At 41.1% G+C, this 16,666-nt stretch overlaps 1 protein-coding gene across 1 annotated transcript; it reads left to right on the top strand.

Moving 5' to 3' along the window:
* Nucleotides 1-161: 161 nt before the first annotated feature.
* On the top strand, nucleotides 162-14,203 carry LOC149318705 (interferon-induced protein with tetratricopeptide repeats 5-like). The gene is made up of 3 exons (XM_089510316.1): nucleotides 162-232; nucleotides 6,059-6,299; nucleotides 11,125-14,203. The coding sequence occupies exons 2-3, from the start codon at nucleotides 6,073-6,075 to the stop codon at nucleotides 12,569-12,571; spliced, it is 1,674 nt and encodes a 557-aa protein (XP_089366442.1). The 5' UTR covers nucleotides 162-232; nucleotides 6,059-6,072; the 3' UTR covers nucleotides 12,572-14,203.
* Nucleotides 14,204-16,666: the final 2,463 nt, after the last annotated feature.

The following is a 16,666-nucleotide window of genomic DNA, read 5'->3' as shown; positions in this document are numbered from 1 at the left end:
GGAGAGTGGGGCGCGTCGCAGCCAATCACAGGCCTCGAGGTCCCCCCTCAGGCTATGAGGCTCCTCCAATCCGAGCTCGCAGCGGAGAACGCTCCGCCCCCTTTTTCCTCCCGCTTTTAGAGAGAAGCAAGGCCGCATTCCCATGGCAACCACGCCGCCTACCCGGCCCGGTTTGCGTCTGCACTAGATAACGCGGTTTGAAACCGCTTTAAATCTAATCTTCGGATTAGAGGTGAAAATTAGCGGGAGGTGTAAATTCACCCCGGTGTAAACACACACACACGCACACTCAGCCTCAATGACAAAAAAACTTGCCAAGGAAACCCTATTAATAAATTCGCCTTGTTGTTGTTATTGTTGTGTGCTCTCATTATGGCGACCCTAAGGCGAACCTATAGTGGGTTTTTCATGGCAAGTTTCTTCAGAGTTGCCACTGAGGCTGAGAGAGTGTGACTTGTCCAGAGTCACCAAGTAAGGATTCGAACCCTGGTCCCCAGACTAGTCATGTTCTAAGACCCTAAACTCCACCTTAAAATCACAGTATGTCAGAAGTGACTTGGAGGTGCAAAGCAACAACAATAACCCCATGCTATGGAGCCTTGGGACTTATAGTTTGTTATAGTACCAGACCCCCCCCCCCCAAAAAAAAAGACACACACAACCAAAACTAAATATCTCACAAAACTATGAATCCCAGAATTCCATAGCATGGAGCCAGGGCAGTTTAAGCAGTGTTGAACTGCATTCATTCTGCAGTGCAGATACAGTGCCTTTTGTTGTTGTGTCACTTCAAGTCCTTTCTGACTTACAGTGACCTGAAGGCAAATTATCACAGGGTTTTTCTTGGCAAGATTTGTTCAGAGAAGAGGTTTGCTTTTGCCATCTCCTGAGGCTGAGTAAATAAACGAGTTTATTCGTGTAGCATATGCCGTTACAAAAAGAAAGCAATCCGTCAAAACAAATATAACATCAACGTGTTGTAAAAAATACATAAAAAGCATTTAAAAAATAATAAAATAGAACATCAAACACATCAAATACATTATGAAATAATACATTGCTTACGAAGTTAAAATCATCTTTAAAACAGTATCGCAGAGAAAGGCAAAGACAAAAATGAGGGCTCAGATAAATCTCAATAGGCGTAAGAACCAGATACAATGAGACTATATATGGTTGAATTACAGAGCTGGGAATATTCAGGGATAGTAGAGATTCAGATCTATCCTGTAACCTAACCATTGTCTTTACAGTGCTTCCTCCTTATGATTGATGCTTTAAAAGCAAAACAGGCTACCTTTCAGAGATACTTGTTTCGGTGTCCCCTAATAACACAATGATTAAATGTAAATCAGAGTCATAGTTGTTTGATACCAATCTTAATTCCTTGTATAGGGCATTTCTTATATCTTTATAACTTGGACACTCCAATAGGTAATGAGATACTGTATAGGCCTTCAACTATGTTGGAACCACATGGGCAAACTCTTTCTTCCCACATGGGATAAAGCCCTTGCACCACAGCCATGGTCAGAGACTGACAGCGTAGGGCTGTGAAGGCATGCCTCTGTTTGAAGTTAGTTATATTATTTAAGTATTGTGGGGAGCTTCTTTGGAAAGGTAGTTTGGCATACCAAGGAGAGCATTTTGATAGGCCAACAGAGGTACAATCTAACTGAAAGTCATATTTCAAGATGTGGGACTTCATATATTTTACAGCTCTATCATAGTTTAAAGAGCACAACAAATCCTTGGAGAGCCCATACAAGTCAATAAGTTGTAAAATTTCTTGATTCCAGGATAAAAATGTTTTGTTTTCAAATTCCAACATTTCTTTGAAACCAATCAATACAAGAGCTGTCCCTATCTCTTTAGTAAGTTTCAGCCAGTATTTAATTGCTTGAACCTGAGTAATGGCCTTTACAGTACGGAGCCCACCTTCTAACCGAAGGATAGAGGTCTCAGTTCCTTTGGGCAGACCCAAAATTGATCGTAAGTAGTTATTCTGAACTGTTTCCAAGTTGGATTTTATCTTAGGCCCCCATATTTCAGCCCCATATCACATCTGAGCTATAACTTTAGACCTGAGGCTGAGAGATTGTGACAGAATTAACTTTAGTGCTAACTAAAATATGCCAACCAATACAGAAAACAAAACAATGGCCCACAGATTGCAAAAGATCAATAAACATCCCCATCCCCAAAAAAGGAGACACAAAATCTTGCAGTAACTGTAGAACCATTGCATTAATTTCTCATGCAAACAAAATCATGCTCAAGAGTCTGCAGCAAAGAGTAGTAACACATATTGAGTGAGAAATTCCAGAAGCGAAAGCAGGGTTCAGGAAAGGAAGAGGCACTAGGTACCACATTGCAAAGTTACATTGGATAATGGAGTGCATCAGGGGAGTTGCAGAAGAAAATCAGCATGTGCAGTAAAAAGCTTTTGACTGCATAGATCCTGAAAACTATGGACTGCTCTTAAAGAAATGGGGGTACCATTACATTTGATAGTCCTGATGCACAACTTGGATTTGGGACAAGAAGCTACAGTTAGAACAGAAGATGAAGAAGCAGAATGCTTCCCAGTTGGAGAGAAGGGGTCAAGACAAGGCTGCATTCTATCACTCTATTTGTTCAATTAGTATATAAAAACCATCATACGCAGAGCAGCTTTAGACTCAAAAAAAGAAGGAATGAAAATCAGAGGAGGGAATATCAACCATCTAAGATATATAGAGGACACGATAATACTAGTAGAAAACAAAGATTTGGAATGACAGCTGGAGAAAGCCAAAGAAGGAAGTGCTGAGGTAGGCCTACTGCTGCACACTAAGGAGATAAAAATAATGACCAGGAGAATCTACACAAATTCAATCTAGTTGATGAGGAAATTTAAATAGTTAAAGATTTCCCCTACCTTGGATCAATCACTGAACAGATATTACTGTCAAGAAATTAGACAAAGTCTGGAACTGAGGAGATCAGCCATGAAAGAAATAGACAAGAGCCTTATGTGCCAAGATATAAGACTGAATACTAAATTTAGGATCATCCAAGCCATAGTATGTCCCATTACCATGTATGGATGCAAGAGCTGGACAGTGAAGAAAGCTGATAGAAAGAAAATCAACTCAGTTGAAACATGGTGCTGGAGAAGAGTGCTGAGGATACCATAGACAGCCAAGAAGACAAACAAATGGATCCTAGAACAGATTGAGCCAGACCTCTCCCTGGAAGCAGGATGATTAAATTGAGACTGTCATCCTTTGGCCACATCATGAGAAGGCATGACTCAATATGCCAAGAAAGGTAGAGGGTAGGAGAAAGAGAGGAAAACCACACACCAGATGGCTAGAGTCAATCAGGGAGGTCAAGGGCCTGAACCTGCAACATTTGAGCAAAGAAACTGGGAATAGGGAGTCAAGAAGATGTCTCTTTCACAGGGTTGCCATGAGTAGAAGTTGACTCAAGAGCAGTTAACAACAAAAAATGTAAAAAATACAAAATGTATAGGTAAAGTCCACTTCACCTTGAGTTACGAATATAATAATAATAAATCTTATTTACATACTGCCTTTCCAAAAGATCAAGGTGGTTTACAAAATTACAAAAGCAAATCCATAAAATACAGGAAAATACAATACAGTAATACAATAATTAGTGATGGTTGGTATCTTACATGACAGAGGGGTGGATATTCCATTACAGATTTGATTCCAACCATTCAAGGAACTATCTAAAGTGCTGACCCCAATCCTTAAAACAGATCCCACCATATTGGATAGCTCCTAGTCCAAAACGCACTGCAAAAATAAACTAGTTTGAGACCGCTTTATCTGCCCTGGCACAGTGCTAGGGAATCTTTGGAATTGTAGTTTATTGTGGCACCAGAGTTCTTTGCTACAGAAGGCTAAATGTCTCACAAAACTACAGTTCCCATAATTCCCTAGCATTAGCCAGGGTACTTAAAGCCGTCTCAAACTAGATCATTCCTGCAGTGTGTTTTGGACCTAGGTCTCAGAGCACTAACACAAAAGCTCCCACTGCCCAGAGCACTATGGTGCTATAAGAAGGAGTATTTAAATGTACAGGAATAGTTATGTTTTATTTATTGTATGTTTGTTTTTTTGGAAAGGTACAATATATTAAAGAGAGTCAGTGTGGTGTAGTGGCTTGGACACTGGACTAAAACTCTGGGTTCAAATCACTGCTTGGCCATGGAAACCCACTGTTTGACATGGGAAACCCTACCAGTAGCATTGCTGCTGTCAGCATAGCCTGATTCCCCACAGGAGTGCGCAGGCCTATCACCACCACAGAAAGGTAGTGCCATTGGTGTCGAGAGCATATATACACACAAAACATTGCTGGCCACAGAAGGCTCACTGGAAGGTGGTTATTAGTATACAAAAAATGAAAACATCTAGTCTGCCAGGACTAGGGAGATTATAGCATGCCTCTGTGCCCAAATATGTGGAGACATCCAGTAATGGTAAGCATGTAGTTGTTCAATTTGGACCTTGTGCGGTAAAGAAAATTGGATGTCCCACAGGTAGATACAAGTGGGCTTGTATCTACCTGTGGGACATCCAAGTTTCTGTACCACACAAGGTCAAAATTGGACAACTACTTGCTTACTATTACTGGATGTCTTTATTAATGGATTCAACCACCCACAGCTTGAAAATATTTTTAAAACTATTAATTCCAAAAAGTAAAGTTTGATTTTGACATTTTATATGAGGGACACCATTTTATTATGTCATTATATTTAATGGGACTTGAGCAGCCACAGATTTTGGTATCCTTGAGAGGTTCTGAAACCTAACCCCAGTGGATACTAAGATCTCACAATATATTTTTGCTTTGCAGTCCCCACAGTACTCTCTGTAACTGAGTATTTCTTTCCAATTTTTCTTAAACTCTTGTCAAGAAGAAGCCTACTTTAGCATACTTCATTTCAAAGGTCTGAACAATCCTCTGCCTGCATTGTCTCTGTTTGACTATGCAATCTTATGCACATTTACTCAAAGGTAACAGTCAAGATACACAGTGTGATAAATAGGTCTGATTCTTTTCTTTCTTTCTCATATGGATATGCAGCCCCATTCCAAATCACGACCTGCAAGTGGAGGTGGGGAAGATTTCAACCTTTCTCTCCCTTCTTGTCTTTATTTAAAATTTTGCTGTCCTCTTGGAACCAATTAATAAACCCCATGGAGGGGAATTTCAGAGATTTTTCAGATGGTGAAATTAATCCAGGTAGAATCTGGATTGAATCATTGTTGTTCGTGTGTATTTGGAATGCATCCAATTAAGCTGTGGGGGCTGCCAAAAAAATCCATTTAACCTGAGGTAATCAAACTCGGGTATTTTTCAAGCTTTTCTAAAAACTTCACATCATCAGCTGTGTGAATAACCAATGCAAATAGACCTGGGATAAACTGGGATAAAACTCTACATGCTTTGAATGCCTGGTTATTCCCTCGTTATTCTCGGGATAATGGCTCTTTAAGCACGATATGTGTGAAAATCTTTAATTGCGATTTTCACATGTTAATTGCTGGTTAAACCCGATTTTCCCCATGTGATAAAGTCCTAAGAAAAGAAGTGATCCCTAGCTACATCTATAAATGCATAAATATATGTACAGAATACATTCTCCGTATTGACCCAAGTGTCCAATGTGGATTCCTCCCAAGGGGTGGCTAATCTATGCCCTCCAGATATTGGTCCACAAGACACATCTTCCTTCATCATTGGTTAAATTGCAGTCCAACATAATCTCAAAGGTTGCAGAGTTCCTATCCCTAAAGCAAAAGTGGGAAATGTTACTCTTGAACTAAAACTCCCTGAACCCCCAAGCAAGTGCCCATGCTAGGTGGTGGATTCTGGCAGCTATATCAAAAAGCATAACTTTTGCCAGTCTCTAATTCAGAACAAGGGCAAGAAGTGCTACTGTTTAGAAACAAGGAAACCAAAACACCAAGGGGTTAATGACGAGGGAGAGTTCCCTGACAAATCTTCCTTCTTCCCTTCTCCAAAAACAATGCAGGGAGTTGAGAAGAAATGAAACACGAAGACTGTGCCATTCACTTTCAGTTTCCAACTGCTGATTTTCCAAGATTCAGTTTCCATTTCCAAGCCCAGAGCAAAGGAGGGCTGGGGTTTGAGAAAGAGAAGGTAAGCTATAAAAAGGATAGAGTGGGAAGAACAAACACTGGCTCTTGGGGGAAGCAACACCTGTCTGGTTTGTCAGGGAAAGTCCTGCTTGCCTTTACAACCGAAATCATGAGGTAAGTGTTGCAAAACAGTAAGTAACTGCACATACTGCAATCTTCCTTGCTTTTTTATCTGGCACTACAGTCAAACAGACCAATATGAGCTTCTTGCAGTACTAATACCTAAAGCCCCTCCATTTCTTGGATTGTGTTTCACTGTGATATTCATTTGAAAGATAGGGCAAGATTGGGACAATTGTTTTCTTGACTCTTTGATACTCTGTTTTGTCCAGACATTGAAATCAGGGCAAATTATTTTCTCTCTTTGCATTCATTTGAGCATATTGAGTCCACATTCTATATAAACTGCTTGGAGTCATACAAGGAAAGTGTGTAAAGTGTTTGGAGTCAAACTAGATGGGTATTTATTTTTTTAATGAAGTAAAGAGTGTGACTTCAAGGCACTTTTGGTGGCTTATGGGGTCCCATGCATTTCTTAAGTGCTTCCCAAACTATGGTCCTTCAGGTATTTTGGATTTCATATCCCAGAAGTACTAGCCACCTTGATCCACGTTCAGAGATTCTGGGAGATGAAGTCCAAAACATCTGGTGTACCTAAGTTTGGGAATCACCGCAAGTCTGAGGTATAGCCAACAGCACCTGGTATTCCCGGGCAGCCCGCCTTCCAAAGGCTGCCCCTCCTTAACTTCCAAAATCAAAATAGGATCTGGTGCTTTCAGGTTTTTAAGGCATGTGTGGTTGCTAATTGCATGGATACATCCTGGCTCAGCCGTGATGTGACTGTGGGCAAGTCACACGCTCTCAGCCTCAGAGGACGGCAATAGCGAACCCCATGAAGAAACATGGCAAGAAAACCCCATAATGGGATTGCCTTAGGGTCCCCACATGTCAGAAATGACTCGAAGGCACACAACAACAGCAAATGAATGTGCATTTCTTATTAAGCAAATAGCAACTGCAAGAGAAGTCCTGAGAGTTGAGCAAAGGAATTTTGCCATTTGGACTCATTTTTAAATCTGTATCTTTATTGATTGATTTCTTAGACTTGCACCTACCTACCTTCCCACCTCCCTCAGGAGGACAGGTAGTCTCCCTCTCCATTTTATTCCTCACACCAACCCTGTGAGGTAGGTCAGGCTGAGAAAGTGACAAACCCAAGGCCACCCAGTGTGCTTTCTGGTCCAGTAGGGATTTGAATCTACACCCCCTCGTTTGTAAGCTGCATCTGTACTGCAGAAACCATGCAGCTTGACACTGTTTTAACTGCCATGGCTCAATGCTATGGGTTCCTGCGATTTGTAGTTTGTTGTGGCACCAGAACTCTTGACAGGGGAGTTTAAATATGTCACAAAACTACAGAATTCCATAGCACTGAGTCATGGCAGTTAAAGCAGTGTCAAACCGCATCATTTATGCAGTACAGATGCAGCCATAGTCCAAAACTTTAAACCAGGGGTGGGGGTCTGCAGAAAACCTGTCCATTTCCTCTATTCCACAGATCTCTGTGGGCGGTGCCTGGCCTTTTTCATGTAGCCATGGAGCTTTTCCAATCTGGTCGAAAGCAACATGAGTTCTTGGGGTTTGCTGATTGTTGCCACTCTGTCTATTTGTTCCTAGAGGCAGGAGCTTTTAGCAATATCTTGAATCTGCATTAGGATTGGGATGGGGTGGTATGCTGTGGTGACCTTATGGCTTGAAGGGCTTATTTATTTTATTTTAATTTTTTGAAAATAATTCTTCAAGTTACAGTGCTATAGTACAAAAGTAACATTTCACCGATGCCCTATAACTCTTAAGAAAGTTATAGCACTATCAATCTAAGAATTTGCTTGTTTGTTTTAAAAGGAAGCAAAGGGTTGTTGTTGTTGTTATTCTGTTATGTCTCAGATATTGTAAAAAAAAAAAATGAGGGTGGAAATAAAATGTTTTAGCTTTTGCTGGAAATTGTCAGAAAATTAATCCAGGACAACAGTAATGTGTGATATTTTTTAAAAAGAAAAACCAAGAACAGTAGCAACAAAAACTGAAAATATTAAATATTTGCCCATCTAGAAGAGTCCTAGAAAGTAACCAGAAGTACCATTGCTCTTTGGTGGCCTAAACAAATTGTGGCAACCCACTCCCCTAATAAGCACTCAATTTGAGGTTTGTGCCTTGCCTCCGTAATTATAGGCGGGGTACAGACGGGCAGGGGAAGACGTCTTGGAGGAGGTGTATTCTGCTGAATATGGAGCCTCCAGACCGCCCGCCCTGGGGGCGTGGCTCAGGTGATGGGGCTTCCACATGGGGGGCAGTGAAGACGCCTCACCTGGGGCCGTTTCTGACCCGCAGTTTCCAAACCGCCACCTCGCAGGACGCTGCAAAGAGAGAGGCAGCTTCTGCACGGGCGGCCAAAAACGGGGCTTTTCTTTTTCTTTTGCCAGCACCGGCGGCAGAAAGCCTATGTGCACATTTAAAGTGCCCAGGCCCCTTTAAAACTTTTTCCCCCGCCCGGCCCAAGAACAATAGTGGTCTCCTGCCAGCTGGTGATCAGCTGGTGTTGGCATCTTTGTCCGCTTGCACGTTGCCAATGTCACCAGCATCATGGATGCCTCCTCTCCTTTGGTCCCCGCGCTCTTGCTGAATCTGCAATGCACAGCCACAGCTGTTGCCGCTGCCACCGCTGTCCCCCTGCCATCCCCCATCACCTCCCTTGTACATATGTAAATATTTAAAGTTTTAGGGGTTTTTTATTGTTAGGTGAAAATGGCACAGGAATGTGTGTAGGGGTTCACTTTAAATTCCAAACTTTCCCCAATTCTAGCAGCGCATGCGTACATGTTGCTCTAGGGTTAGGGTTAGGGTTAGGGTTAGGGTTACGAGCATTAAAATAGAGTGCAGCTGTGCTGCCGCTTCCACATCTGCATGGCATCTGACGCTCTAATTAGAGCCTCGGTGCAAACTGCGCATGTTCCAGGACCCCGACTCATTATGCGACGCAGCTGACTCGGAGCTTTTAAATGGGCAACTTAAATTAGCAGCGTAGCAATTCTGGCGTACCAGTGCAGCAGCTTACAGACGGAGCTGCGCAGCTGCGCAGTATATAGAAAAGAAGCAGGGAAAAGCAGCACCTTTTTAATGCCGCTTCTTCCCGCTTGAGGCGTGCGGGCGGCGTGTTCATGACGGCATTCAGGTAAGGGCCGTCTGAAGGCTATACCTTCATGATGTCATGAACACACCCCTTTTTGCCCGTCTGTAACCCGCCTTAGATACAGTTAGAGGTGGATTTGCCATTTCTGGGTAATTTAAAGCCCCCTCCCTAAATAATTTTAAAATTCCATGAATTGTTTTTTAAATTACTGTAATGTCTCTTGCATTTTTAAAGGAAGGTGGCTCTAAAGTTTCTTATATTTTTCTTTGCCCATTGAAGATGAGAGGACGTGGCACAGGACCTCAGGAGCAGATCAGACCTCAAAGTGTAGTTGGTTCCTACATATTTGGGGCGGGAATTGTGTGGCCCTCCCGCACGTTGCTAGATTACAATTCCCAGTGTTCCTCACCACTAACTATGCTGACAGATGACTACTAGGGCTGCATCGATGCTATGGAATTCTGTAGTTTTGTGAGACATTTAGTCTTCTCAGTCAGAGAGCTCTGGTACCACATCAAACTACATTTTCAGAATTCCATAGCATTGAGCCGTGGCAGTTAAAGTGGTGTCACATTAGATCGTTTCCACAGTGCAGCTGCAGCCTAAGAGCTGCAGTCCAATAACATTTGGAAGACTATAAAGTGAAAATGTATCTCAAAGCATCTCTGCCCCAGCAGCTCAGCTTCATCCTTTCTGTCAGTGACAGGTTGCTATTGCTCCAGCACAGTAACTCAAGCTGTCACCTCCAGCCACAGCCTCCTTTCTTTATGTGGCTTCTTCAACTGTCACAACCTCCCTATCATGGTCCATCCAGCAGCCCTGCCAGATCCAGATGGTCAGGAGCAACACTCCATCCCCACAAGTGGTTGCAACTGATAGACAGCAGAGGCACCCTGGCTGATAGAGGGGAGGTGTCTTGGAACAGATAGTGGGCAACCACCGCACCGGGTATTCACCCTCTTCTGAAATGTCACTCGGTGCTGTCTAGTGACACCCATCTTTCCTGTAATTCAGCTTTTGAGACAATATACTCGTCTCTTTCATGCTTATTTGTACAAAACAATGGCTGTGTTTGCTCCTGTGGGGTAGGAGGGAAGGAAAAGAGACACCACAAGGGCAAATGGATCTGAAGGCATCTTGTGGTTTTCTCACCAAAATTGATTTTTTTCCACTTTTATCTTCGCCTGTCATACCCACACCTCTTCAAGTTGCCCTTACACAGTCAACGTGACCAGATGTCATGATCGTAAAGGAGGACAAGGAACCACAAAATGTTGGACATTCCTAAATAAAAGCACTTAATATGAGTCTAAATTCATGCTTGCCCAAAAGGGAAGACATTTTGAAAGTCCTCCTGGGTAGAAGGTTGAAATGTAGGGCATGTCATGCAAAAGGAGGAACCCTTTATGCTATGTATCTTGGTGATCTAACTCTGTTCAGAGCTGCTGAACCTACTGTTAGGCAGAATTTGAAGCAGTTGCCTCAGTCAGCAGATTTTTTGTGTCGAAAAAGGTAAACCAACAACTACTTGTAAGACCAGAAGCAGGGAGAGGTGCCTTGTTAGTCTGTTGCAGCAAAAATATCAAACCTTAGATTAACACAGTTTATTTGGCGGGCATTTTTATGGACAGCAGGAAACTTCATTACTTAATCAAAATATTTCAGCATAAGGGTGAATGTGCTTGAATTTGCTCTTCTTTGTAAATTTTTCAATTGTGCTTCTCTCTCTTTTTTTTTTTTTTTTTTTAGTAGTGACTTAGCCAAGATTCCCTTAAAGAAAGTCCTCCTGCAACTGGACTGCCATTTCACTTGGGTTTTGCTGAAAGAGGACATTGATCCTGATGAACTGGAGGAAAGAATTCTTGAACAGATTGAGTTTTTACACTCTAAATCCAAAGCCCAAAATTATCACCTGCTGGCCTATGTGAAATATCTGAATGGCAAGAAGGAGGAAGCTCTGGAAAACTTACAAAAAGCTGAAGAGGCTGTCAAAATAGAGTACCCTGGAGACACTGAAAAGCAAAGCCTTGTTACTTGGGGTAACTATGCTTGGCTGTACTACCACATGGACAAACAGACAGAGGCACAAGCCTACATTGACAAGATAAAAAAGATTTGCAAGCAACATGGAAGTGCTTTGCCTTATAAGATGAAACTCCCCCAGATCTTCTGTGAAAAAGGATGGGCCCTTCTCAAATTTGGGGGGAAATACTATGAAAAGGCTAAGGAAAGCTTTGCGAAGGCCTTGGAAGAAGAACCAGACAACCCAGAATTTAATGCTGGCTTTGCAATCACTGTATACCGCCTGGAAGATTATTATGGGAGAAAATCAGCAGCGGAAGGGTCATCTCTGGAACCCTTGAGGCGGGCAGTCCAGCTGAATCCAGAGGATCCCTTTGTGATGTCCCTTCTCGCATTAAAGCTGCAGGAGAGTGATAATGCTTTAGAAGGGGGAAAGTACATTGAAATGGCCCTTGCAAAATACCCTGGCATTCCTTATGTGCTGAGGTATGCTGCCAAATTTTATAGGAAAAAAGGCGATGTGCAAATAGCCCTGAAATATTTGACAGAGGCATTGAGGCTGACACCAAACTCCAGCTTCTTACATCATCAGATAGGGATTTGCTACAGAACACAATTGTATGCACTTAAAAAAGCAAACGGGAGATGCCAACCCACTGAAAAGATGGAAGAATTGATGTCACTCTGCATTTTTCATTTCAAGACAGTGGTGGAACGTAAAACCAAATATGTCCATGCACATCTGGACCTCGCAAGAATGTATGCAGAAAGACAGCAGCTTCAAGAAGCAGAGGAAATGTTCCAGAGTGTGTTTGCAATGAGCAAACTGACCTGTGATGAAAAACAGCAGCTGCATGTCTGTTATGGAAATTTTCTGGAGTTTCAGAGAAAATCAGAATCTGAAGCCCTGAGGCATTATCTGGAGGGGGTGAAAATTGAACATGAATCCTTTGAGAGAAATAAATGCAAATTCTGTTTGAAGAGATTAATAGAAAAGAGAATTAAGAAAGGCCTAGCTGATGCAAAGAGTTTTGCGACTCTTGGGTTCGTTCACCAACTCAATGGGGAAAAGAAGCAAGCAATTGAATGCTATGAAGAAGCCCTGAAACTGGATCCTAGAAATGAAGAATATCTCAGTGCCCTTTTGGATTTGAGGCTGTCTTTACAAAGCTAAGCTTTCCTACATTGCTCATACTTTCTTCCTATTTAGTTTAAATAATTTCAACATATGTAGCAACATTCACAACCTGTTTACTTCACCTTTACTTGAATATACACACTATGAGTTTTCATTGAAATGATTATGCAGAAAGTACTTTACCATTTTTCAACTGACAGTGTTGCTGAATAAATCAGGGAAGGCTTTAGATTATACTTATTAATTCATATTGGACTGCAGAATCAATGGCTGATCTCTATTCCTGAAGATGGAAGGCAGGCTAAAACTCCAAAATCTGCTCACTGCCTTTGTTAAAACTGTTGGTCCTGGCATAAAACACAAGTTAAGAATAACATGGCGAGGATTAGCAGCAACAGAGTTGGAACCTAAATTGTTCAAAAAGGTATATCCTTTTTTAGCATATTACTGTTCCAGAGTCCTGCCATCAAATCATTAGTAGCCCCATTCAGTACTGCAAAAGTATCTAGTACATTCTGGTATTATGTAATAAACATGGACAATGTAACATTTAAAGTGAACTTGCTTTATAAAGAAGCAGAAGATGTACATTTGCAGCTGACTTGCACAAGACTCAAAATCCCACAATGAAGTCCTAGATTTAATCATCTCTCACCCTGGCCAGCACCTGGGTGAGAGTCTGCCATTTAAAAGTAGCTTGCACTTTCTAAAAAAATAGGATATGGTATGAACAGCTTTCCTTGTTATTTATTTTGATTTTTCAGATTTTTTAAAAGTATAGTTTCCCTTCCCTTCTCTCTTCTGGTTCTCTTTACAGTCTTGTTTTCCCTCCATGCAGTATGTGCATCAATTTCATTTTTATGGCAAATGAGACGGAAGAGGAGAGAATCCAATATTTAAAAGGGGGAGAGCCAGGGAAAGAAGAAAGATGAGTAAAGAAAGGTTCAGTTGATAAGCTATATTCAATTAACTGAAGAGTTGTATGCTTCAGCAGTTGGACTTTTACTCCGCATAGAGGTCAAGAAAGAAACTATGAAATTTACTCTTTTTTGGTAGTTTAAAATACACTGTCTTTTGCCTGTCATAGGTGCAATAAAGATGCTTGTGAATGCATGTTGGTGTCCTTACAGGTTGCCAGAGCTAAAGCAGTTCTGACAAGGGGACCTTCTTAATAGTACCTGGAAATAGCATTAAGCAGATGTATTAATTTATTCATCTGTATATCTCTGTCTTTGTAATAAGTGCTGAAATTATATCACTGACATGTTCCTATTGCAAAAAGCAATTAAATGAATTTATTAAAAGTACTAAGTGTTTACTTGGCAGATCTATGCACAGACCTGAGATTTACCTGAGGCTATGCTGCAGTGTTATTCACATTTGTTGTTGTTATTAGCTGTCCTCAAGTCGGCCTCAACCCATGGCAACCCTGCAGATGAGACATCTCCATGACTCTGAGTCCTCAACTTCTCTGTTCATGCACGGCATTCAGAATTCAGAAAGGGTTACTTCAGGGCTGAATGGCTAAACTTTTCATGTTTACTTCTATAGGAATTATTCTTCCTTGTGAATGAATTGATATAGAATTGAAACCATTTCTCAGAAAGACCTGTAAGCCATTTTTTAAAAAATACTTTTTGACTTGTTTCTGTTCAGAACTTTGGATGGGAAATGGTGAATGCTACAATAAACAATATATTAAAAATCAACATGCAAATGAAACCAGAATTTTATTTGTTAAACATGATGGATAAAGAATTTGAAACTAAATTTGGAAAAACACTCTTTTACATGACCACCATGGCACAATTAGCTCGAGCACAAAAATGGAAAACTGATTATGGCGGGGTACAGACCACTGGCGCCTAGTTTTCGTCCATGGGGAAGTCGCAGCCTCCAGACTGCGGGGCTTCCCCACGGACCAAAAAGAACCGGCGAAAAGTGGGTTCTTTGTGTGACGTTGTAATGGCACCGTGTATGCGTCTGGCACTTCATAATGGCTGCACCTGTCTGTACAGAGTGCCGCCATTTTGACGCCCTCTTCACGTGTGAGGGGCATCTAGAAGCACCACCCCAAGGCACCCCTTGCACGTGACAAGGGCGTCCTTTTCGGCCCATCTGGACTGGGCCTATATCCCTAAGAAAGAAGAATGGTTATTAAAATTATACAACAAAATGGAAATGGATAAATGAACACAAATATTAAAGAACAAACAATTAGATAATGTAAAAAATGAATGGCAACCAGTGTATAGTTATCTGAGTAAAATATGTAAAATGTGAATTGAATAAAAATTGAATAGCGACAAAGACAAAACATTTTTGGTTTTTAGAGATTTTGAGCAACAAAGGATAGGCACATAGAAGATATGTGATATGGAGTCATAAAAAGATATAAATTAAGAATATATCAATGATAAAGAAAAATGTATTAAAGGAATAATATAAAGATAAATGAACATAATGTAGGGATGAGCTCAAAGAAATAATAATTTAAAGGGTAAAACACTAACTTTTGTGAGTAAAGAAGGATTAAGTTCAATTTTTTGTAATCATTATCATTGAGAGAACAGGTGTTATATTAAGAACAAATAATAAATTGAATATTTTCTTAGATATGTACCAGATCTTAGAGAAGAAATATAGATTTTAGACAAATACAGGATAAGGTTGAAAAAAACGGAAAAGTCACAACTATAAAGTAGTAAGATAATAAACTATATAAGTGAGCTTATTTATAGACGACTTGATTCAGTGGTTTGCAATTACTTGCCTCACAGCTGCAAAACCAACCAATTGCATCTGGTGGCGCAGTGGTTAAATGCCTGTACTGCAGCCATTAACTCAAAACCACAAGGTTGCGAGTTCAAGACCAGCAAAAGGGCCCAAGCTCGACTCAGGCTTGCATCCTCCGAGGAGGAAGCTAAAATGAGTACCCAGACTGTTGGGGGCAAATTAGCTTACTTGCTGTTCACCGCTATGATCTTTGGAATAGCGGTATATAAATAAAACAAATTATTATTATTAATTATCTTCTATCATTTTTTTAAAGCACAAGAGTACAGTCAGGCTACAAACTTGAGACTTCAGGTGAAGTAAAACCTCAGCCAGCACTGGTTGAATCCCTAGTCCCTGATCTGCCTTCCAACTGACTTGACTGGAAACTGCAGCTCTGAAGACCACATAAAGGGATATTTATTTATTTACTTGTTTATTTACATTTACACTTCACCTTCCCTTTAGTGAGCTGAAGGAGTCTGTTCTGCCCTCTCAACCTCATTCTTCCTCACAGTGACCTTGTGTGAGAGAAAAATAATAGAAAGACTCTTTCAAACTATTCACAAAATGGTTGGAAAAAACGTTTCTCAAGTGTTAAGAAACCCTGACAAGGGCCTTATCCACACAGGAAGAATAATTTAAAAAAATCATATGTCATTGCTGTCACAACACACCACATGCAACTTGTTTAAAAATGAAAGTGTCTGTTTTAGGTATTGAAGCCATTTTTAAAAAGTCACCTTTTCCTCCTCGGTTTTAAGAGAAACCAGATTTTTTTTGCACATATGTCAACATTTTTTTCTCAACATCCAGTACCCAAAACCACTGGCTTCCTCTTCCTTCTCAGTTTGGGCTCTCCAGCTCAAGGAGTGAGTGTTAGGTTTCTCTCTCCTCTGTAAGCCATCCGCCAAAATCCACAGCATGACCATCCTCTCTGTCTGGTTCATGCTAGAAAAATCAGCCCAGCTGGTTCACACAAACCACCAGCAGCAAAAGGGGAGCGGGATGAAGGATCTGTTTATCCCTTTCCCCCAGTGATGGCTTGGGTAAGGGTAGCGTGGCCAGATGTCCTCCTTTTCCAGGACATTTCCTACATTTCAGCCTTCTCTGCAGGAAGAATACTGGAATGTCCTTCCTTTTGAGCATCACTAAGCAGCATGAATTTATTTTGATATGAGTGTTTTTAGCTTTTATTTGGTCAAGTCCTCTATTTTTTCTGGAGTGCCCTACATTTTGCAGTGCCTTGTCCTCCATTGTGGTTGGTTACCCCAGGTGACCAAGTTCAGCTGATTTTGCCAGCGTAGACAAGAAGATATCAAGAAAGAGGAAGGGAATAAAGGATGTGTTTATCTT

This window comes from Sceloporus occidentalis, unplaced genomic scaffold, assembly GCF_023333645.1.
Source record: "Sceloporus occidentalis isolate IW3139 unplaced genomic scaffold, rSceOcc1.0.p SCAF_2, whole genome shotgun sequence".
NCBI classification, from domain to species: Eukaryota; Metazoa; Chordata; class Lepidosauria; order Squamata; family Phrynosomatidae; genus Sceloporus; species Sceloporus occidentalis.
This window is presented reverse-complemented; position numbering and strand designations above follow the sequence as displayed.